We start from the raw sequence: 20583 nt of genomic DNA on the forward strand, positions 1-20583 counted from the left end.
AATAACGAAGATGAACCACTGAATGCGAAAACAGGAGGAGACTAGATTATGGAGGTAGAAGAATTTTTTTATTAGTAGGGAAGTAGAATTACTAAAGATGGACTAAGCAAAAGCGATATAAAATGCCGAATAGCACAGGCTAAACGAGCCTTCAGGCTGAAATATAATTTGTTTACATCGAAAATTAATTTTAATGTTAGGAAAAGAATTTTGAAAGTATACATTTGGAGTGTCGCTTTATATGGAAGTGAAACTTGGACGATCGGAGTACCTGAGAAGAAAAGATTAGAAGCTTTTGAAATGCGGTGCTATAGGACAATGTTAAAAATCAAATGGGCGGATAAAGTGAGAAATGAAGAGGTGTTGCGGCAAATAGATGAAGAAAGAAGCATTTGGAAAAAATAAAACTAAAAAAAGAGACAGACTTATAGCCACATATTAAGCCATCCTGGAATAGTCGCTTTAATATTCGACGGACAGGTAGAAGGAAAATATTCTGTAGGCAGGTAACGTTTGGAACATGTAAAACAAATGTTTAGGGATGTAGGATGTTAGGGGGTATACCGAAATGAAACGACTAGCACTAGATAGGGAATCTTAGAGAGCTGCATTAAACCAGTCAAATGACTGAAGACAAAAAATAAATAAACGAATAAAATAACGTTGTGGAAATTGCTTCAAAAAATCAATCCTTCCGACAATGTAGCACAACGGATCATTCAGGTCTAGCTGAATGATGAGGTGATGAGGAACTCCAATTGAGAAAAATTATATAAAATGCGCTGTCTTGGTAGAAAAATTATTTAGACTCTTAATAAGAAATTTAAAATAAAGAAATAAAATAAATTAAATCAATAAGTTACGTAATTTAAAATAAAAGCATTCTTACGAAATTTTATATAATGGATAGAAATGTAATGAATCAAGGTACATCTTTTTTTTAAAAGTCATTACAACTTTTAACAACTGCCATCTAATCTCAATATTAGGACTTTTATTTACATTTGTCTACTTACTGCAATGTAATAATGATTTTTCCTGATTCTTATGTATATTTTTACAAGCATGAACCACTAAGTTTTTAAAGATTTCTTGCTGAAATAGTAGCTAATTTTTCAAAGCCGATAGTCAAAAAACTAATAGCGTCATACAGTTAACCTCTGTTGCACCTGAAATTAAGCAGATTAATAAAGTTACCCTTCTTAAATTGATGATCATAAATTACAATAACCGAAAATTTATTATTCAAACTACATTGCAGCTTGCTTCAGACATTTCTAAGACATAAGAAAGGGCTCTTAGAGCATTGTTTGGTGCCCATGAATGTGAATGTTGTAGTCTGATATTTAGTATTGTAACAACACCGGTATAATGGACATGAACAACGGATCCCTACCAATTAAGAAGAAAGTAGTAGAAAATATTATAATGAAAGGAATCCTAAAAAGATGTAAAAGAAACCCTTTAACTAAAGGTAACAGTTTGCTTAACAACCATCTTTTGTAATACTGCCCATCGATACACCTAAATAGATGTTCCATTAGAAGAGTTACCGGACTCAGATTATGAATTCATGGGAACGAAAGGGCTCGGGTGATCATTCACGCTTCGATGTGGGTCCGGTCCAGTGGCTAAAGAGGGTAGGAGTCTAAAATACTCCGGGAAAGACGTTGAAGTCAGTCTAAGCGAGATGCTATGATGTCAGTCTGCGAGATGAAGTTCTGCGAGATGTGAGTCGCGAGGGGAGTCTGCGAGAGAGTGCTACGATAAAGGAGTTATCCGAGTACGACGCGATTAAGGTGACGTCACAAGTAATTCCAGTACACGAAAACTAGAGATGGTTCGATGAGATACTGAAAGACTATAAGTGGAAGAGGTAATGTATTAAATTTCAATCAGAAATTGTTAGGGTAGTTTTATTGGTGAGCAGCAAAGGTATTTGCAGTGAAAAAACGTTATACTTGTCTTATCTACTGTTCTATTGTTGTTAGTACAAAACAAATGGTTAAAAAAGTTAAGACTAGCGGTCATGCTAATATTAATTTGTCAATGGGACTAAATTCTGCTTTTAATTAGTTATGTACTTGTAAATAAATCCTGACGATTACTTTAAATTCTCTTTTGTATGTAATCACTGCCTATTAATATTATAATAATAATAATTATTATAATTATTATTTTATGTATTATATTATTTCATAATAGATATTATATTACTATTGTTATTGTTGTTGTGATAATTACGATTATCATTTCTTAGTTATTGATATTTATTATAATTATTGTTTACTGTTGTCATTATTGTCATCATTATTGATTTGTCTTGTTTTAATTATGTATTTAAACCAATAAATTGTAATTAAAAAAATATTTTCAACTGTCAATCTCTCAGTATCCTGATCAAGGGCGAACTAGCTACAGTATATTAAAAGTGTTAACTTATTTGTATGTTCACGTGTATATAAATAAGCCTTATTCAGCCACCTCTATTAAATCGGGCAACAAACATGTTTTCATATAACTCAACACTATACATAAGATTACGATAAATTTCCTCAATATCCTTCTATTGCAATTTGTAAAAAACACTACACAACCGTTTAAAATATCTTCTCACCGATTTATCTAAAACATAATTAAAACATTTTTTTACAGGAACAATATTGCTCTTTCTATTAATTAACAAGTACGGTTAATATAACAATTTATAAACTCCCGAAATTTTCTCATCTCAGTATAACATGTACATAAATTGTGTTCAAATAATTTTAGTTGTAATTTTATTAATATTTTATATATTTAGTATCCCGCCTATTTAATTTTAAATTATTTCATTAGTTTATATTTAACAAAATTAATGTTGGCTGAAGTACATACATTTAAAAAAAAATTAATTAGCATTTTATGATGCGGTTCTGATCAAGATTTTATCACGTTATCCTTTGAGCGACCCAGACAGATGCTGATTCATTGCCTTTTGTATTTATTGAATAACACAAGAATCTGTTTCTGACCTACATATGTGTACATAATAGATTATATTATGAAACTGTCAGAATAAAAGATTTATTTATTTTAGTTAGGAATGAAAAATTTAGGAATGTAATGTTAAATAATTTTAGTTCTTCTTCTCCCCGTACTCTCTATTTCCCACAGGAAAATTAAATATTTAAATACTGGAATGTTGAAGGACTGCTATTTTTCGAAACACAGCTGTTTTCAGGAGTAAGCAAGAGATTTAATGGTGCCTAAAAAGAAATTCTTTATTACTTTCTACGTTGGGGATTAATGATCAAGTGTTTCACACTGATTCAAATCATTTAATGTTAAATTTTTGTTTAATCTTAAGGAGATCACGAAACAAAATTTATTAGACTACAAAATTAGAGAGATTGACGTAACCTATTGAAAAAAAGTTCACTTGCCAAAAACAAAAAAATATTTGTTAATTAATTTAAATCAGGAAGTTTACTTTTTTCTTATTTCCCTTCACCACCCGGCCAGACCCACAGTTAAGTATAACACAACCCGAGGATGTGTCCCATACTCTAATGAGCCTACCCGTCTACCGGCTTTACGTCCGGCTGGACAGGTCGGCTAGCTGGTAGGATATTGTCTTTTACCTTTTTTGCTCTATTTCTAACTTCTGGAGCGGAGCTATCCAATTATATAGTTTAAGTTTATTTTTATGGTATCAAAATGTTTTTTTCAAATAAACCTCTTTAGTCTAATTTGTTATTAGTCTAATTGATGATTGATGGCTTTATTTTCATTACTTTTAAAAATTTATCAACACTGAAATTTAAAGCGTAATATTTTTATAAATTAAAATCTCCCCAGCAGCTGCCCTTCAAGGTATGTAAGCACATTAATAAAGCTCTCTAAGCTTTAAGGATGTCTACTGCATACTCTATTAGTTCCTTAATGAATGTCAAAGTGTACTCAAAACCATATTAAATTTAAATTATTGATAATTAGGTTATTGGATTAAAATTTTATTAATAATGATTGTCAATTAATTACAGTTATATAAAGGACATGTATTATAAGATTAATGGACCTTGGATATCAGAGTGAGTATATATAATTAAACTACTATTTACACTGTTTTAAAGTAATTATTGTTTATCTTTTATTATTTAATTGTTATTCTAGAAAATAGTTAATTAGGAGGAATTTTATTGATTTGTTTTTTCTTAAAATGTTAAATGACCAAGGTAGTCATTTTTTGAACAAGTATGATTCAAATATCAATAACAGCTTTCATGTTCTGATACTAAAATAACTTTAAGATATATATGTTTTATCGTATTAATGTATATACTATATCACTTGAATCAACAGTACAAATAGGAATAATATAGTAATTAGCATAAAAGTAGTCCTATTTGATATTTATACAAGACTAGAAAATCAAATCGAAGATGATCAATCATGTATTTCCGTCCAGAACATATTATTAACAACGCAAGTCATTCAGCGACAACAGAATGAAGTTGAAGAGCTTCTTCAGAAATGTCAACAAATGATTATTAGAAATTTCTGAAAATGTTAAATAATGGGAGACTACAAAAAGAAATCATTTCTCTGGTTTTTGCAGCCTCAACGTAAAAATAAGAGATCTATTCTGTTCTTACTATAACAGAATAATTTGTACAGAAGTAAAGCATAAAGTTAGGTCATTAAGTCTGTATAATAACTTGCAATGAAAAACAATAGTGACATTCAAGCTTTATCCATCCATCATAGATGTGGATGAAGCACATTTTCATTTTGAAAAATAATGGTAATCATTCTACATTTATGGGTAATATGATACCTTGCCTTTCGAACTAAAAACTGTCACTCCTCAATAGTATGCCATAATTTTAAAAGGTACACTAAATGTTTCCAAGAACAGAATCACCCAATTCGCAGTTAGCTTCCTGTCACAACAATGTTTACCTTTACATAATGAAACTATAGGAAAACAGTACAAAACCTCGAGAAGCTATACTACCTGCATTCCATAATATCAAGATTTAATACCATATAATTATAATTTTTGGCCAATTTAATAAACTGTTGAACAAGCAACTCATTGATGCTATGTGAGGGCAAGTCAACATTCACCAGACAGACTTCAACTTCTGGAATCAATAAGCTTCCTAAGTACTAAATCATGTGCATTGCAGTCTCAGAAGTTTGCACTGATTGGTAGATTTTAGAGCGAGGTTGGACTGCATTTTCATAGGTGATGAATGAAGAAAACGCCTTGTTGCATGTTGAATAATGGTTTAATGAATTGTCATCTTGATAGATAATGAAATTAATTGTAACATAACGTATAACTTCACATATAAAAATAAAAAATATAAAATTAAATAAAACAGTAAAGCTAATATTCATCCGAACAATGAATGGAGTTCATACGGACTAAGAGTATGACGTGATCGCCTTGGATCTGATTCGAGCGCCGAATACTAGTAACTATGAGTAACACTGGTTGTCCATTCGGATGAAATGAAAAATGCAACCGCACAGCGCGGGATTCTAACGTAGAATGCTAGTACGGCTTATCTTTCCGACAAGCGCTAGCACCACTAGATCGCAGCATCGGACGGCTCGACGTGGATCGGAACACACTGCCCAAGAATTATAATTACCTTAATTATAATTTCGTGATACATTACATGAAATGAAACTTAATATGCAAACAAAGAGTATTACATAAAATAATTACGTAAACTTTGAAAGTACAAAAATTAAAGTTAACAAATCTAATATTGATACAGGTAAAGCTTACAACCTAAACAGAATAAAATAAACAAATACATTAGGAAGACGTTAAATAAATCTTATTGATTACATTCGTAATGACTTAAGTCATTGCAAGCATTTAAGTTTGGAAGAACAATCATTTTATTAATAGTTCTTTTTACTATCGTGTCATTAGTTTTCACATCAACTAATCTAACTAATCCACCGTTACCTGGACACACTTCAACAATTATTCCTAATTTCCACATCAGATGGAGGAAGATTACTTTCTTTAATTATAATTACATTGCCAACACAAATGTTATTATTCAAAATTTTTCACTTATTTCTCTGTTGTAGAGAATGTAAGTAGTCGTTAGACCATGCCTTCCAAAAATCTCTTAGTAATTTTTGTGTAAGCTGCCACCTAGCTACGTTAATGCCTGAGAAATTAGGATCAGGTAAGGAAGTTAATGGAGCGAAGGTTAAAAATTGTCCAGGATTAAAAGATGTAGTACGCCACCCACCATGACGGATAAGTATTTCAAACGTAGAATTTATTTCTTCTCATGAATGAACTGACAGTGTAAGATTAGTTTTATTCCTTAAATTATAAATGAAGCGACAACAATATAAAAAATATGTTTAATGTTCGTACGTACGAAGAAAATAGTTTTGAAAGTTCTAAAGTTTCCGTTGTTTGAAGAGCAGCTGTAAACATTATTTTTGCTAGACTTCTTTTCTTTCTTCAGCGAATCTGGCGGAATCACAGAAATGATAGGTGAATTGGATGGCCAGACGTTCTCCTCTTCCTTCAGAAAAGACGGACCATTCCACCAGAGTTGTGACGAAGTTAATGCATCCGGCATGCAACGACGTAACAGGATGTATGCGGGGTTATCCCTTGAAGGAATGCGCTTCCACAAGCATTGCTTAGTTAGCTCTTGAATTTCGCAAACTCTATTTGCGACGAATATCTTCATCTATTAGCAAGCGAAGACAACCAGTAAAGTACTACTTTAGAATCCGACCAAAAATGGACTGAAACAAATCTTATACCTAAAATAAACTTAACCTTATTGAATAGACAAGATAATAGAAGAGCCGCATTCAGCTCTAACCTAGGAATAGAGATTTGCTTGACTCGAGCAACTCTAGATTTTGAACAAAATAAGTGGTTTTCAATGTGTTCATTGGTATCAACAGATCTGATGAAAAGACTTGCACCATATGCGCTACTACTTGCATCACAAAACAATGTAATTGGTAACTCTTACTTAAACTAATTTTAACTAATCTAGGAATCTTAAAATAACGACGATTTGAGCTGAGAATACAGAGAATTCCATTTTTCAGCTATTGGAGTGGGAAGAACTTCATACCATTGAAGGTTTGCGCGCTATAACTCTTGTATGAGCACTTTAAAAGGAACGCTTATAGGAGCAAGTAGTCCTAAAGTATCGAACAATGAAGAAATGATTGACAAAACGGAACGCTTGCTATAAAAAGTATTATTATCTATTGGATGGAATTGATAAATGAAATCATCGCCTTGAGGATTCCAAAATAATCCAAGTCTCTTGATATGTTCATCCTTATCTAATTTGGTGAAAAAATCAGAATTGTCGAAAATATCTGGAACGTTGGAATGGAATTTATGTTGTGAAAGTCCATATTTGAAAAACAATAAAGAAAAATCATTGTATAATTGTTTCAACTGATCGATGTTGTCACAACCAGTGAGCACATCATCTACATAAAAATTTACATCGACATAAAAATACTGTCCCTCAATCCAGCCAATTAACAATCCGGCCCGGAGGACCATGAAATGTATGGCAGATTTTAGAGCGAGGTTGGACTGTATATTCCTAGGTGATGAATGAAGAAAACGCCTTGTTGCATGTTGAATAATGGTTTAATGAATTGTCGTCTTGACAGTTAATGATGAATTGTAACATAATGTATAACTTCACATATAAAAATAAAAAATATAAAATTAAATAAATCATTAAAGCTAACTTTTATCCGAACAAAGAATAGAGTTCATCCGGACTAAGAGTATGACGTGATCGCCTTGGATCTGATTCGGGCGACGAATACTAGTAACTATGACTAAAACGGATTGTCCATCCAAACAAAATGAAAAATGCGACCGCAGAGCGCGGGATTCTAACGTAGAATGCTAGTACCGCTTAACTTTCCGGCTAGCGCTAGCATCCACTAGATTGCACCACCGGACGGCTCGATATGGAACGAAACACTGATAATATAGTAGTTCACCTCATTTTACTCAAATTTTAGCCATGTAATTAATCGTTTAAATTACAAATCTCACCCTACTATTAATGTCGATATGAACTACTATATTTTCCTCATGAGCATGTCAGCCCTGAGTTGGGTTTTGTGCTGTTACCAGATACAATCAAATTTTTTGGATGACATATTGCTGATATTTTTTTGTTTTCTTTTGAATGCTATTGATATTATGCAATCGCATGATTCACACGTTTTAAATATATTAAACAAAACTGCTTAAATTTTAAATGCAGGTACATATTTGTGTCTTCTGGTAACAAAATAAAAATTGAGTGAATACAAAAATATCTGTATAGTATTCAGTGATATAGATTTTGCAACATTCTCTAAGATCAATTTTAGTTTTAATGAAAATAGTTCAAATTTTTTACGCAATTAAAATAATTTGAACAGGTAACAGAAAAAGATCATGGAAAGTTTAAAAAATAAAGAAGGAACGTTGAATTAAAAATTCTTAAAAATAGTTTTTATAAATTATTATTATTATGAGGAAAGAAGAAGAATAATAACAATGAAAACAGAGCCTAAATATTAACTTAATATTAATGAGATTTCTGCATTTTATTTTGTTTTTATTTTTAAATTTCTTTTATTAACTTATTAAAATGGCTATTTGTATATAATTTACAGAATGTTTGGAGAAACTAAACTTGATAAATTAAAAAAACAGTAAGTAGTCTTAAAAAAACAATTTTATTTAAAATTGGCTAGTTTATAATATGATGGGTATTTCTCCTTTAGCAGAATTATCTTTTTATAGGAAGAAGCTGGTTCTTTGCATTTCTCTTCTGCCCCTTCTCTGTCATCTCATAAATACAGTTGAATTCCATTTCAAGCTGTTATTAATTTTCTGTTTCTTTTTATATTTTTCTTTTAAAAAATTCCTACTTGAATACAGATATATCCAAAGAACACTCAATACATAATTTTCATCAAGTTTTATGGCTTATTCGTTTATGTTTTTTGTATTTTAGTTGTATTTTTATATATATTCATTTATAAATAAATTTTTATGTTACATACTGCAACTTATTTTCGTTGTATTATTAAAAAAAAGGAAAACCATAAATATACCTTCAGTTACTTCCGTGCATATTAAGGGCTTAATCAATGAATTGTGTAGAGTTGTCGGTTGGGTAAATAATGACGAGAACAATATATTTAGAGTTTAGATTAATTTATTAGTTTATTTTTTATAATATTTTTTTTATTTTAATATTTTAGAGTCTGTGCACCATATAAATTCATACTAGTAAAGATTTGATACATCGTTGAAAACTTTAGATAGGTTGACTTATAAGATCCTAAAAAGACTAGACGTGTGAATCGTTTGGTAAACCGTTATAGACTGAAGAAACAAAGAACAACACGGTAAAGAATAATAAGAAATTATATGAACACAGCACTCTTTACATAATAAAAAAGAAATCATTACTGATTTCATATCTGAACGGAGTGCCCGCCTAAAAATCGGACTATTTTTTATGAATGTTTATCGGTACTTGTATAATGAAATAAGAAATAATAACTCTCATATAGATAATCTTGAATAGAATAAGCACTTTAAACTCGTAAATTATTAAGCAAATAGAAACTTGTGTTGAATAAGTTCTTTGAATTAATAAACCTTGAATTAATTAAATGCGTAGAATAAGCTGATACCTTGAAGAAGCAAATCACTTGAACAAGTAGATTCATCGAATAAGTGATTAAATAAATAATTTCTGTGTTTGAAAATACACCTTGGATATAAGCACTTGTTCAATTCTTTAAGACTGGTGACAAATATAGTTTGTGTATTGGTCTACGAACTATTCCAAAAGACTTTATCACGATCGCAACACGTACTAAATTGTCTGATCCTGTAAATATTTCTGCTATTAAGCCATGTTTCCACTGCAAAGAGAAGTATTTTCATCAGCTATTAATACTAAGTCTCCTTTACAGGTGTTCCTCTTAGGAGTTTTTAATTTGTTACGTTGTTGCAATTGATTTAAATAATTTTTCGACCATTAATTCCAAATGGAATGCGTAAATTTTTGCGTTAGTTGCCAACAGTCTAAACGATTAATAGAAATCTCAGTGAAATCGAGGATAGGAATCGAGGTGAGAGGTGATTCAATCAGATCGTGTCCAAGTGTATACAATATCCATGGAAAATATTACTTGCAGCCTTGAAAGTTTGTTCATTATCGGAAAATATTTGATTTGGTATACTCTACGAGAAATAAAGCGCTTTAATTCGGCAATGAATGCTTCCGATATTAAATTTGATATTTATTCTAAATGTACAGCCTTAGTTGAATGACATATGAACAGCCATGAATAGGTTTTTGGTACGGCTGTTGATCTCTGTCCACCGAATCATTAATTCACCACTATAATCGACAGCGCAAAAAGAGAACGGTTTAGATAAATTAATTCTATAATTGGGAATTGACCAAGTTGCTGATCTAATTTGTTAGCACTGGAACGAAAGAATTTTATACATTTTTGAATAATAGATCGTGCAACTATCTTACCATTGGCAATCCACAATTTTTCACGTTAAGAATTTTAAAGTAATTGAATTACGCTATAAAAAAGTCGCAAATATCCGCTTTGGATTCTTATATTTGTTAAATGTGCATTAGGAGGCAAGATAAATTTCGTTCCTCATCTAATCACTCAGGTGAAAGAGTAAAATTATTACAGAAAAAGTTATTATTGGCCAAGTGTATTAACTCTTGTAAAAACTAAATAGGACCGTGCCACCGTAAATTATATTTTTGAAGCTTTTCAGAAAACGACCTCGAGATACGATATCAGCAAGATTATCAAGTGAAATGATGCGATGCCATTTGGGACTAAGAGTTGAGTTGGATTTTTAAAATTCTGTTAGCAACGAATATATTCAAACTTAATGATTCACTGTGAATTCAGTAAAGTGCAATCATGAAGTGAGAACACAAGTGAATTTCATCAATGTGAGTATTTAAAGATGTAACCAATTGATCAGTCAAACGAGTTAGTAGTATAAAATCAAATAACTTAAATGTGGTATAGAGATCTGCGAGTGGTGCAACCCCAGACAACCCTTGAACTGATCGGATGAAATATTTCAATTAGAATGAATGGTTCTTACATATCGACATCTCGCATTATTTTATACGTTACTTTATGCGTTGGTAAATCCAAGAATTTAAAATGATTTAATAGAATTATTACTAATTAATTTATTAATGATAACGTTGACAACTAACCTAAACTTATTGTATAGAGGACAATAAATTATCACTTAAGCTTTCAATCGCAATGACATTTAATTTGCCGCAGTTGTTGAATAGAATGATTGCACAAGAATACCATCGGCCCAATCAAGTACAATGGGTTGTAAATTCCAGCAATCATGGGTCATTTTTTTAGTCAGTACGTTATTTTTCCGTTTAGCAGATCGGTCAGATCATCCTCTCTGACATCGTAATTTGGGGAAGATTCTTGTTGAAAATATTTATTTTAAATGGCACCAATATTTTTATTGACGCTACAGAGATGTGTGTATCCAACGGAATCCGTATGGCCAATACTACTTCATAAAAACAGCCACACCTCGTGCTCACCTTTAGCTGGATGATCACATTTCTCAAAGTAGTATCAGCGAAAAGACACGTCATCCTGGGGAATTCCTTACATACACAGTATTAAAGAATTTTCTTCCTTTAGAAGAATTTCTATATCCTCACGCCGAGTAGGAGACCGGAAACATTCCGTTGGTTAATACTTCTTGTACACATAAAAAAAAAAATAATTTTTCTTGTTATAACTCTGTGTGGAGATTACTTATCAAATACAATATGAATTTTTTTTAATTCTAAAGTCTTTAGGAAGGTAAGAATTTTTGTTATTCATTATTATAGAGGCTTGGATCAAATTATTTTATGTATTTATTTTTGTCAGGTATTTGTTTTTATATATTTTATTTGTTTTGCAGTAAATATTATGAAAAAGATTTGTAAGTACCGACACCATTTATTTTTCTAAAATATAGACCTTAAGAACTCCTTAGTTTTACAAATATTATACCATTTATTTATTAAATTTGTCCATTTTGTAATTTACAAAAGATTAGTATTTAGGTAGATTCATAAAAAAGCTACCTATTATAATGGATACCATGATTCGAATTCCGGAAATCTTCGCGTTTAACATCCCCCAGACCCCAAAACCACCGTCAGTTCAAAGGTTTATATATATATATATATAAATTTCACTTTCTTATGGACACGATAACTGCCGCAATTTTGCCCCAATCACTTTCAAATTTATGCATAAAATATATCGACCAAAATCTCGATTAAGTTCGTTTATGGGTAAGATCGGACCATGGAAATGGGGGAGCTTCTTCGAAAAAACAAAATATCGCTACAACTTTCTTATTAAGTAAAATACGGATTCGTTTAAAGTACCTACTACAACGATTCCTATTTTTTGGATAAAGGCCTAAAACTTACATAAGTAAAGTTTTTTGATATTACCAACCACTGGCCCAGGAGGTAGAAAAAAATGGGGTCTCGAAGACAAAATAAATCATACCTCCCTTAATAAGTACAGTATGGAATCGATTTAAAGTGGTTGTTAGTCCTCCAAACATTACCTAAAACTTTAGTCTGAAACAATTTTTGATATGACCAACCCTTAAGACAAAGGATGACCAAAATATTACTGTAATTATAAGTAGGTGGGGCTTGTCGTATGCTAAACGTGTCAAACTTTTTCAGTTGCAACCATTGTCGTATTGAGTAACTTTGTAGTTTTTCTTAACTTTAGGTGGAAATATAAGCAGTTTTATACCTTTTTAATGCACATATTAACTTTTCATTATTCTGAAAAGCTATCGATAATATGTAATGAGACTACAGTTCTTGTTTTAGTCCAGTTTCACCAAAACTACTCACTGTCTACTGAAGTTCAGATACCTGGGTCGGTGGTTATGGATTATCATTTAACTTGCATTTCTCTCGCTACATATTCTCTGAGTCCCTATTGAGTGCAGTCACACTAGATGTTTATTTGACTGTAAAATTCCTTGACAGGCCCAAGATCCATCAGTCTCTGGGCCAAACCTAATAAATGAGCAAAATTTCGACAAATATCGACAAAAAAATAATATCGGTACAAAATAACGACTAATATCAAGATTGGCCTATTTTTTCACAAAAATAAAAAAAACATGCATAACTTATAAAAGGGCATATCCTGATTTATATCTCTATAAATATTTGTCTTGGAGATTAGAACTTGTTACCCCCTTAAAAATGTAGCTAAAATCAAACTCAATAAGACAGTAAAACAAAAAATGTGGTGTAAAAAGCCCTTTTAGCATAAAGGTAAATTATTAAAAAAAATTAGTTACTAATAATTATATATGTATATATATATATATATATATATATATATATATATATATATATATGATTTTCTTAACGAATTACGATTTTATTTTCTTTACATTTAATATGCTTTAATTATAATTATTAATTATTACTATTTAATATTCCTTTAGTTTAAATCATTTAGCGTAACCTGATTATTATTTAATAAACGTAAATGTTATCTTGGTGAGTTCTACAAAGAGTCTAACAAGAAATATTACTTAAAGACCAAGGTTTTAATAGAATAATAATTCTTAGAAAGAAATGATTACTAGGAACACATTCCATTTATTAACGCTTATATCTAGTAAATATTTAATCTAACTCCATACGTATATATATTTATATATATAATGTCCTTAAAGTTTTTCCATGATTACAAAAATGTGTTACACAATGTATATCACGAGTCGAAATCACTGATAACTGTGCAGCAAAATTTTAGAAGGGAATACCAACGACTATCACGTGATAGTAAGAGTATCCTTGTGTTGTATGCAAAGTTAAGGAAAATGGAAGTGTAGTTGATCTTCCGCGAACAGGGCGGCTATCTGTTATGTTTTTCAGACGAGGCTACTTTCCGCACCTCAGGGAAAGTAACCAGGCATAATGTAAGAATAAGGGTTCAGAAAATTCCATACTTTACGACGGAAAAAATTAGAGATTCTCCTACAGTGAATGTGTGGTGCGGTTTGATGCACAACAGAATCATTAGTCCCTTCTTTTTCATCGAGCAATCAATAACAAATAACATTTTTCTGGATAACAGCAACATATAACCCCTCTGGGGTTATGTTAAGGACAGAGTCTATGCGATACCTGCACCTGATCTGGACACATTAAGACAGAGAATAACTGAAGCTGTTGCTAGGGTTACCGAAGAAATGTTGACCAAGACATCGCGTGAAATTGTTTATCGGTTGGGCATTCTACAAGCGACAAAAGGCGCATATGTTGTACTTTATTTACTGAGATCATAAAAAAACCTTGATAAATTTTTCTTTTTTTCCGCAAACCGCACAGCTGTAAATCTAATAGTTTTTTTGTAATAAATATTTCTAATCATGGAAGGACTTTATAAACACCCTTCTTTAATTTTTAATTATCAGTTAAATGAGTTAATTGCTTTTGTTTTTATAAATTCCATATATTACGTTTTAATTTCTATTGAGTTTACACAATTACTTGTTATAAATTTATAATATTAAAAAAAAAATAATAGAAAATATAAATTAAAAGAAATATTTATACTCTTATTTTGCCTTAAATTCTGGAAGTAGAAAATTGAACTGCTTGGTTGCTGGAAAGAAGATGAAAGAGGAAATGCATATCAATTTAAAAATTAGAATAGAATGTGTATTATAAAGCTTAACTTTTCTAAAACTGCTACAATTGGACCATCTTCTTTCAATTTTAATTAAACTTTTCATCAAATTTTAATTATTATTAATAATAAGAGTACAAATGCATAATCAAATAATTAATTTGTCTTAATAACATTCTTTTTTTTTAAATATTTCTTATCATTTTGATTTATTATATTACGAAACCTAAGAAAAAATATATCTAGAATTTTATAAAATATCAGCAAATTTTCTTATTGCATTATTTGTATAGATTAGAAAGAAATGTTAATAACACAACTTTTTTTATAATTTTACTATCTAATGAAAAACAAATTGAACATAATTTTTTTTTTTTTTAATAATTTTCTTTGTTTTCATTTTTATTTTAGAATTCAATTAAAGATTTATGAGCAGTATAGTGGTGAAAACGAAAAAAAATTATTATCGACTCTTCTTCCCCTTCTTGACGCAATTCCGGATAAAATTATGTAAGAAAATATTATTTTTGCAACAAATATCATAAATAAACGGGTGGGCTAAAAGTGAGTCTCCCCACCACAAGTAAGAAAAAAATTAATACATAAAATTTAAACAAAACAAATACAGATACCTTATATGCAAAAAAATTACAATGAAATTGTAAACCGTACGGTAAGGGTCTCGCAGATATCATTTCTTACGTTCAAAAAACAAAAATTTCTGTAATACAAATAAAACTTTTTTTTAACAAGACGATACTGATATCAAAAATGACACTACATTTTATTACCATATCTGTTATTAATTTAGAATTAAAAAAAAAATACATGTAGTATATTTACTTTTTTTTTATTATTTAGTACATTATTAAGCTTTTGTACCGTTCCTCAAGTTCTGCTATCTACGGTGCGATTCGTAAAGGTTGATTAAAAAAATGAATAAAATGACATATTCGAGTGTCGCGGTTCATCAAATGGAAAAACACCGTTGTTTAAAAAAATTCGAGCTATTTTTTGAAAGTATTTTTTATTAGTAATTTAATTGAACTGAAATATAATGTTTTCCCGCTTATTTTTTTCCCCGTTTTCATTTCACTACTAGGTTAGGTCATGTTTAGAACTGTAAACGTAGTTCGTTGCCGTTTTGCCCCCTACCGACGAAGTTCTAACGAACTCCGTGATAATTAATAATAGTGTTTTATTCATTGCGTTGTAATTCTGCTTTTATTAATTCGTGGCAACATTTAACCGCTGTGTTATACATTTTCTAATATAAAGTTTTGTCCCGTTTTAGAAAATCGACTGTTTGAGGTTGTTCCGGTCAATTCCATTTAAAGAAACCATGTGGTTAACAATTTCGCAGGTTGAATATTTGCAAGGTTGATGTTAAATAACATCAACACGTTGTTCCTTAGCGCCCTGTCCGTTCAGGAAATGTTTTATCGAGATAAAATTTACTAAAAACATAATGAGGAGGATCCCCATCTTGCTGCAAACAAGATAAATAATCTTGCAGCTAGTTTTATGCCAATATTTTCAAATTTTATTTCAGCTTTTGTAGATGTTAACGGGTCGATACTAGGGGGTTAGGAAATCTCGCACGGGATTCGTCATGGATTTCAGTAATATCCTATAATTTTTCACGGACACCAAAGAAAAACAGATTCTTATTTTCTGTACATAAAGACCAATATAATCAATTAAGTTTTACATAAATGAATTGAATAACAGTTGAATATATCAATTGCAAAAATAGTCGCGCCTATTACAAAAGATACTGATTTTTTTAGCACGCCACGTACATACATTAAATTATAAGTATGTACAAATTTTTAAAAAAATTTGCAATCAAACTGGGTCACAAGTTTAATATTTTGCAGGAATTCGTTTTCCCTTGGACTTCAGATCAATTTTTATTAACACTTGATAGATAGACTACAATGCGATTAATGAATTAAGAGACCCAACTAATAGCGATCGAAATAACAAAAGCCAATAGCTGAGTGAGCTTCTTCAGAATTTACAAATTAATTTTCATCTCGGCTGCATATTTAAAAACATAAATCCAAATTATTCTAGCCGAAGCTAGAATATTCTTGAGGTGATTAAAGTTTGTGCTTACAGTAATATTATGTACGCTTTAATTAAACATGATATTATTTAAAAATATAGTTTGTAATCGGTTAGAATCTCTCATCTGTATGGAAATACATGAATAGCAGAACAATATTGCTTCGGTAAATGAAAATTAACAATAATTATTTTATTAATATTGTTTATAGAAAAGGTTATGGATGCAATGGATACAGAAGGGAAAAATCCTTACCAATTGCCTTGGTCATAACAGCTTTAAAAACAGAATTAGAATTAGAGTTAATAAATATCTTTTACATAATAATTTATCGGTATCAAAAGATTACTAAACCTACGGCTAAAAGTAAATCATCACTGGTGTTTTGTCTTTGGAATACTACAATATTTCATTGAATTGTATACAGTACACTGTTTAAATCTACAAGACGTAACAAACAAAAGAATTGAGACAAATACCATTATTTGTGTGTCGGGTCCTGTCTATTTTCACGTAAATGAGATGTCTCACTCATCATTGTCTTTTTTCGTCTGTGATACCACATACAGTCAATAAGAGGTCGAAGACAGAACAAGAAGTTATCGTCCCCAGATTGTAAAATATAAGTCTTAGTTCGGGGGATTTCAATATTAAATTCGGCTTATTTTATATTAAAGTAACGAATGATAAAAAGAATAAGTAATACTAGGCTCAGCTGATGAATTTTTTTTTTTATACTAGATCGTGGATACCGGTGTTCTTTGGTCGTTGGGTTTCAATTAACCACACATCTCAGGAATGGTCGAACTGAGAATGTACAAGACTACACTTCATTTACACTCATACATATCATCCTCATTCATCCTCTGAAGAATTATCTAAACGGTAGTTACCGGAGGCTAAACAGGAAAAAGAAAGAAAGCTGATGAATTTTGCACATGCATGCCTAGCATTGGAACCAAAAGATATATTGGAATGACAAAAAAACGAATAAAAGTACAATACCGTAGCTACAAAATGCAGTATTATTTTACAATGTAATCGCCGTTTACATTGTGTGACAAGTTTTTCAATTCCTTCATTGAAATATTCTGGCGGTCTTTCTAGGATCCAAGTGGCCACAGATTCCTTCACTTCATCGTCGGTGATGCAATGATTACCTTTAAACTCTCTCTTGAGATGGTGGAAGAAGTGGAAGTCGCACGAAGCCAAATCTGGCGAGCACAGCGGATACGAAATAGACTCAATCTTCATTTGTGGAGAGCCATAAGATAGTTTGTGAGGTACCCATCGTGCACAGAATTTACGGTAACCCAATTGTTCAATAATATGGCTTACTCGTTCTTTAGATATGCTCGCTGAGTGATTCGAGGGTCACTTTGAAGCTAATCATCCAGTACCTTTCGACGTTCAGTCATAGAAACCGGTCGTCCGCTGTGAGGTGCGTCCTCAATTGTCGCATTAACATCTTCACATTCACTAAATTTCAACGCCCAGCTATTCACAGTACTCCAGTCGATAGTTTCACAACCGTATACCGCTTTTAAACGATGAAAAATATACGTAGGATTCACATTTTCTGAAGTTAAAAATTCTATCACTGCGTGCTGTTTTAACCGTGTTGACATATTGGCCAATATATTGTTGACGACATTTTAACTGCATTTAAACGCATTTCAACGTATTATTGCAAGTTTATAGAGGGGAATGTTAGCTATCATGTGCTGCCACACTCTACTCGATAGTAACTTTTGTCTCCGTGCATCACGCTAGTGTACAAAATTTATCAGCCAAGCCTCGTAATTTATACAAGGGATGCAATATGGATGTGATCCACCAGGTTATAATCTCATAAAAATACTATGAAAAGAAGTTACGTAATTTTATCGATAAGCGTGCAGCTATCGAAAAACTCATTCGTCATAATTTAGTAATTAAAGATCATAAGTCCTCCTTAATCTTTAAAATAAATAACGCAGTCAATACAATTATGTTTTTGTACATTACAGACACGAACCTCTTTTCGGTTAGAATAGTCATCGACAGAGGGTTATTGAAATAATCCTCTCTTCAAATAATCATTTGTATTATTTTTGCCAACCTATATTTAATACCGAATCATCAATGTACTGAACAAAAACAGAAAGAAAATATTAGTTAATAAAAAAAAAGATTGCAAATTCCAATAATACTATACTAAATTAAAACTAATATTTTTTTTTCAGAATCAAAAAAGGAATAATATACACGTAAGTAATCAAAAGGTTGCATTAAATTCACGAATTCTATTTATTGGAATTATGGTTTGCAAAATACCTTCTTTTTTAAAAATTTCATGTAAAAATCTCTTATTTCATATAATTTTCTTGTTCTATACCAATATACGAGTATTTAACCCTAAAATTAACGCAAGCGTACAATAGACTTATGTTCACATCTCCAGCTGCAACTTCAGAAAGTCTTTATCACAATAGAGTCTTTGTTTAACGTAATTACACTGATGAATATTATATATATTTTTTAATCAGAATATTTTGATTTAGAATGTAAACTTACAAATATTCAAGTATTTTAATAAAATTTATTTTGAATATAAATAATTGTTGTACAATCTGATACGATCGACTTTTATACATTTGAATACTCTGCCAGTTATTTACTTCTCATGTTTTCTTGAATGTGGCCTGCATTTCAGTAGAATAAATAGAGAAAAAGCACTGCGTATGTCTGTACTAATATATTACAGAAACTTTTATTTTTTAGGACTTTAAAAATTTTAATTTCTAAATATTAAAAAAAACCAACCGTTTATACGAGTACAAGTCTTTTTGTCTGAGAGAAAATATATTCTTCAAACAACACATTTTCTTACAGTTTATTGTAGATTATGTTTTGAGTAAGTTGGTACATATTATTTCAAAATTTACAAAATCTACTATAAAAGAAGATTGTAAAAGCAACTTTAACATAGACCACTTTGAGGAACAATTTAAATGGAAATCAAATTTTCAGCTCTTGGATATAATCCCCCACGTGTAAATGCATGCTAGCCAACGGTTTAGCATCTTTTGGGTTTCTCTCAGGAGACGAACCTTCGTTGAGTTGTCGAATTTCCTGGATCGCGGAAGCCGATAACTTTTCAAACTGTAAAGCGTACATCTCGGAGCGTTCTTTCAGCTTAGGAAAGAGATCAAAATCTCGAGGACGCAAATCAGGACGGTGAATGGTGATGGGTTCTCCAAACGAAATCAACTAAAATATGAAAGGCAGAATCTGCAAAGTCTGGCGACGCAAGGTCATGAAATGGTGACACACCACGCGATGTTTTTTGGATGTAGTTTTCAAACTTTCGGTAGTAAAATCTTCTGAATAAGGTTTCTGTAGTAAGTAGCTGTCATATTAATACCATCTGACTCTCTCGGTAGCAATAATTTCCTGCTTATTGTAATAAAAAATCGTCATTTGCTTCAAATTTAACTGCGTGCGATGACTTTAGTCTCGAAGCATATTTACTCTTTCAAACACTGCGTTGTGACTTTCAGTTCAAGTTCAAAGTCACTTCCATGTGTCATCAGTAGTCGTTATTCAATTGAAGAATTGCTCGCCTTCTCTTTCATAAAGAGATAGTAACTTCGTCGCTTTTTGATGCTCCTTCAGTCGGTATAGAGCTCATCACCCTGCGTCCTTTTTTTCAAATCTTCCTTTAAAATGCAGTATAC

The 20583-nt window shown here is 31.0% G+C and overlaps 1 protein-coding gene and 1 long non-coding RNA gene across 53 annotated transcripts in view; one reads left to right on the forward strand and one right to left on the reverse strand.

The window, feature by feature from the left end:
- Positions 1–20583, reverse strand: part of LOC142333101 (uncharacterized) — a 114204-nt gene that overhangs the window by 35806 nt on the left and 57815 nt on the right. Inside the window, exon 4 of one of the 3 annotated variants that reach the window (XR_012758525.1) lies at positions 13771–14769. The exons of the other annotated variants lie outside the window; for them this stretch is intronic. This is a non-coding gene — a long non-coding RNA (uncharacterized LOC142333101). Of the gene's footprint in view, positions 1–13770; positions 14770–20583 lie in introns of those variants that run through there. 3 annotated transcript variants of the gene reach the window in all.
- Positions 1–20583, forward strand: part of LOC142333097 (uncharacterized) — a 97125-nt gene that overhangs the window by 16652 nt on the left and 59890 nt on the right. For all 50 annotated transcript variants that reach the window (XM_075379961.1, XM_075379954.1, XM_075379953.1 and 47 more), the window contains 5 exons: positions 4026–4073; positions 8689–8727; positions 12029–12049; positions 15205–15303; positions 19090–19113. In XM_075379961.1, the coding sequence (XP_075236076.1) occupies positions 4026–4073; positions 8689–8727; positions 12029–12049; positions 15205–15303; positions 19090–19113 (231 nt within the window). The remainder of the gene's footprint in view (positions 1–4025; positions 4074–8688; positions 8728–12028; positions 12050–15204; positions 15304–19089; positions 19114–20583) is intronic.

This window comes from Lycorma delicatula, chromosome 12 (assembly GCF_047948215.1).
Source record: "Lycorma delicatula isolate Av1 chromosome 12, ASM4794821v1, whole genome shotgun sequence".
Lineage (NCBI taxonomy): Eukaryota > Metazoa > Arthropoda > Insecta > Hemiptera > Fulgoridae > Lycorma > Lycorma delicatula.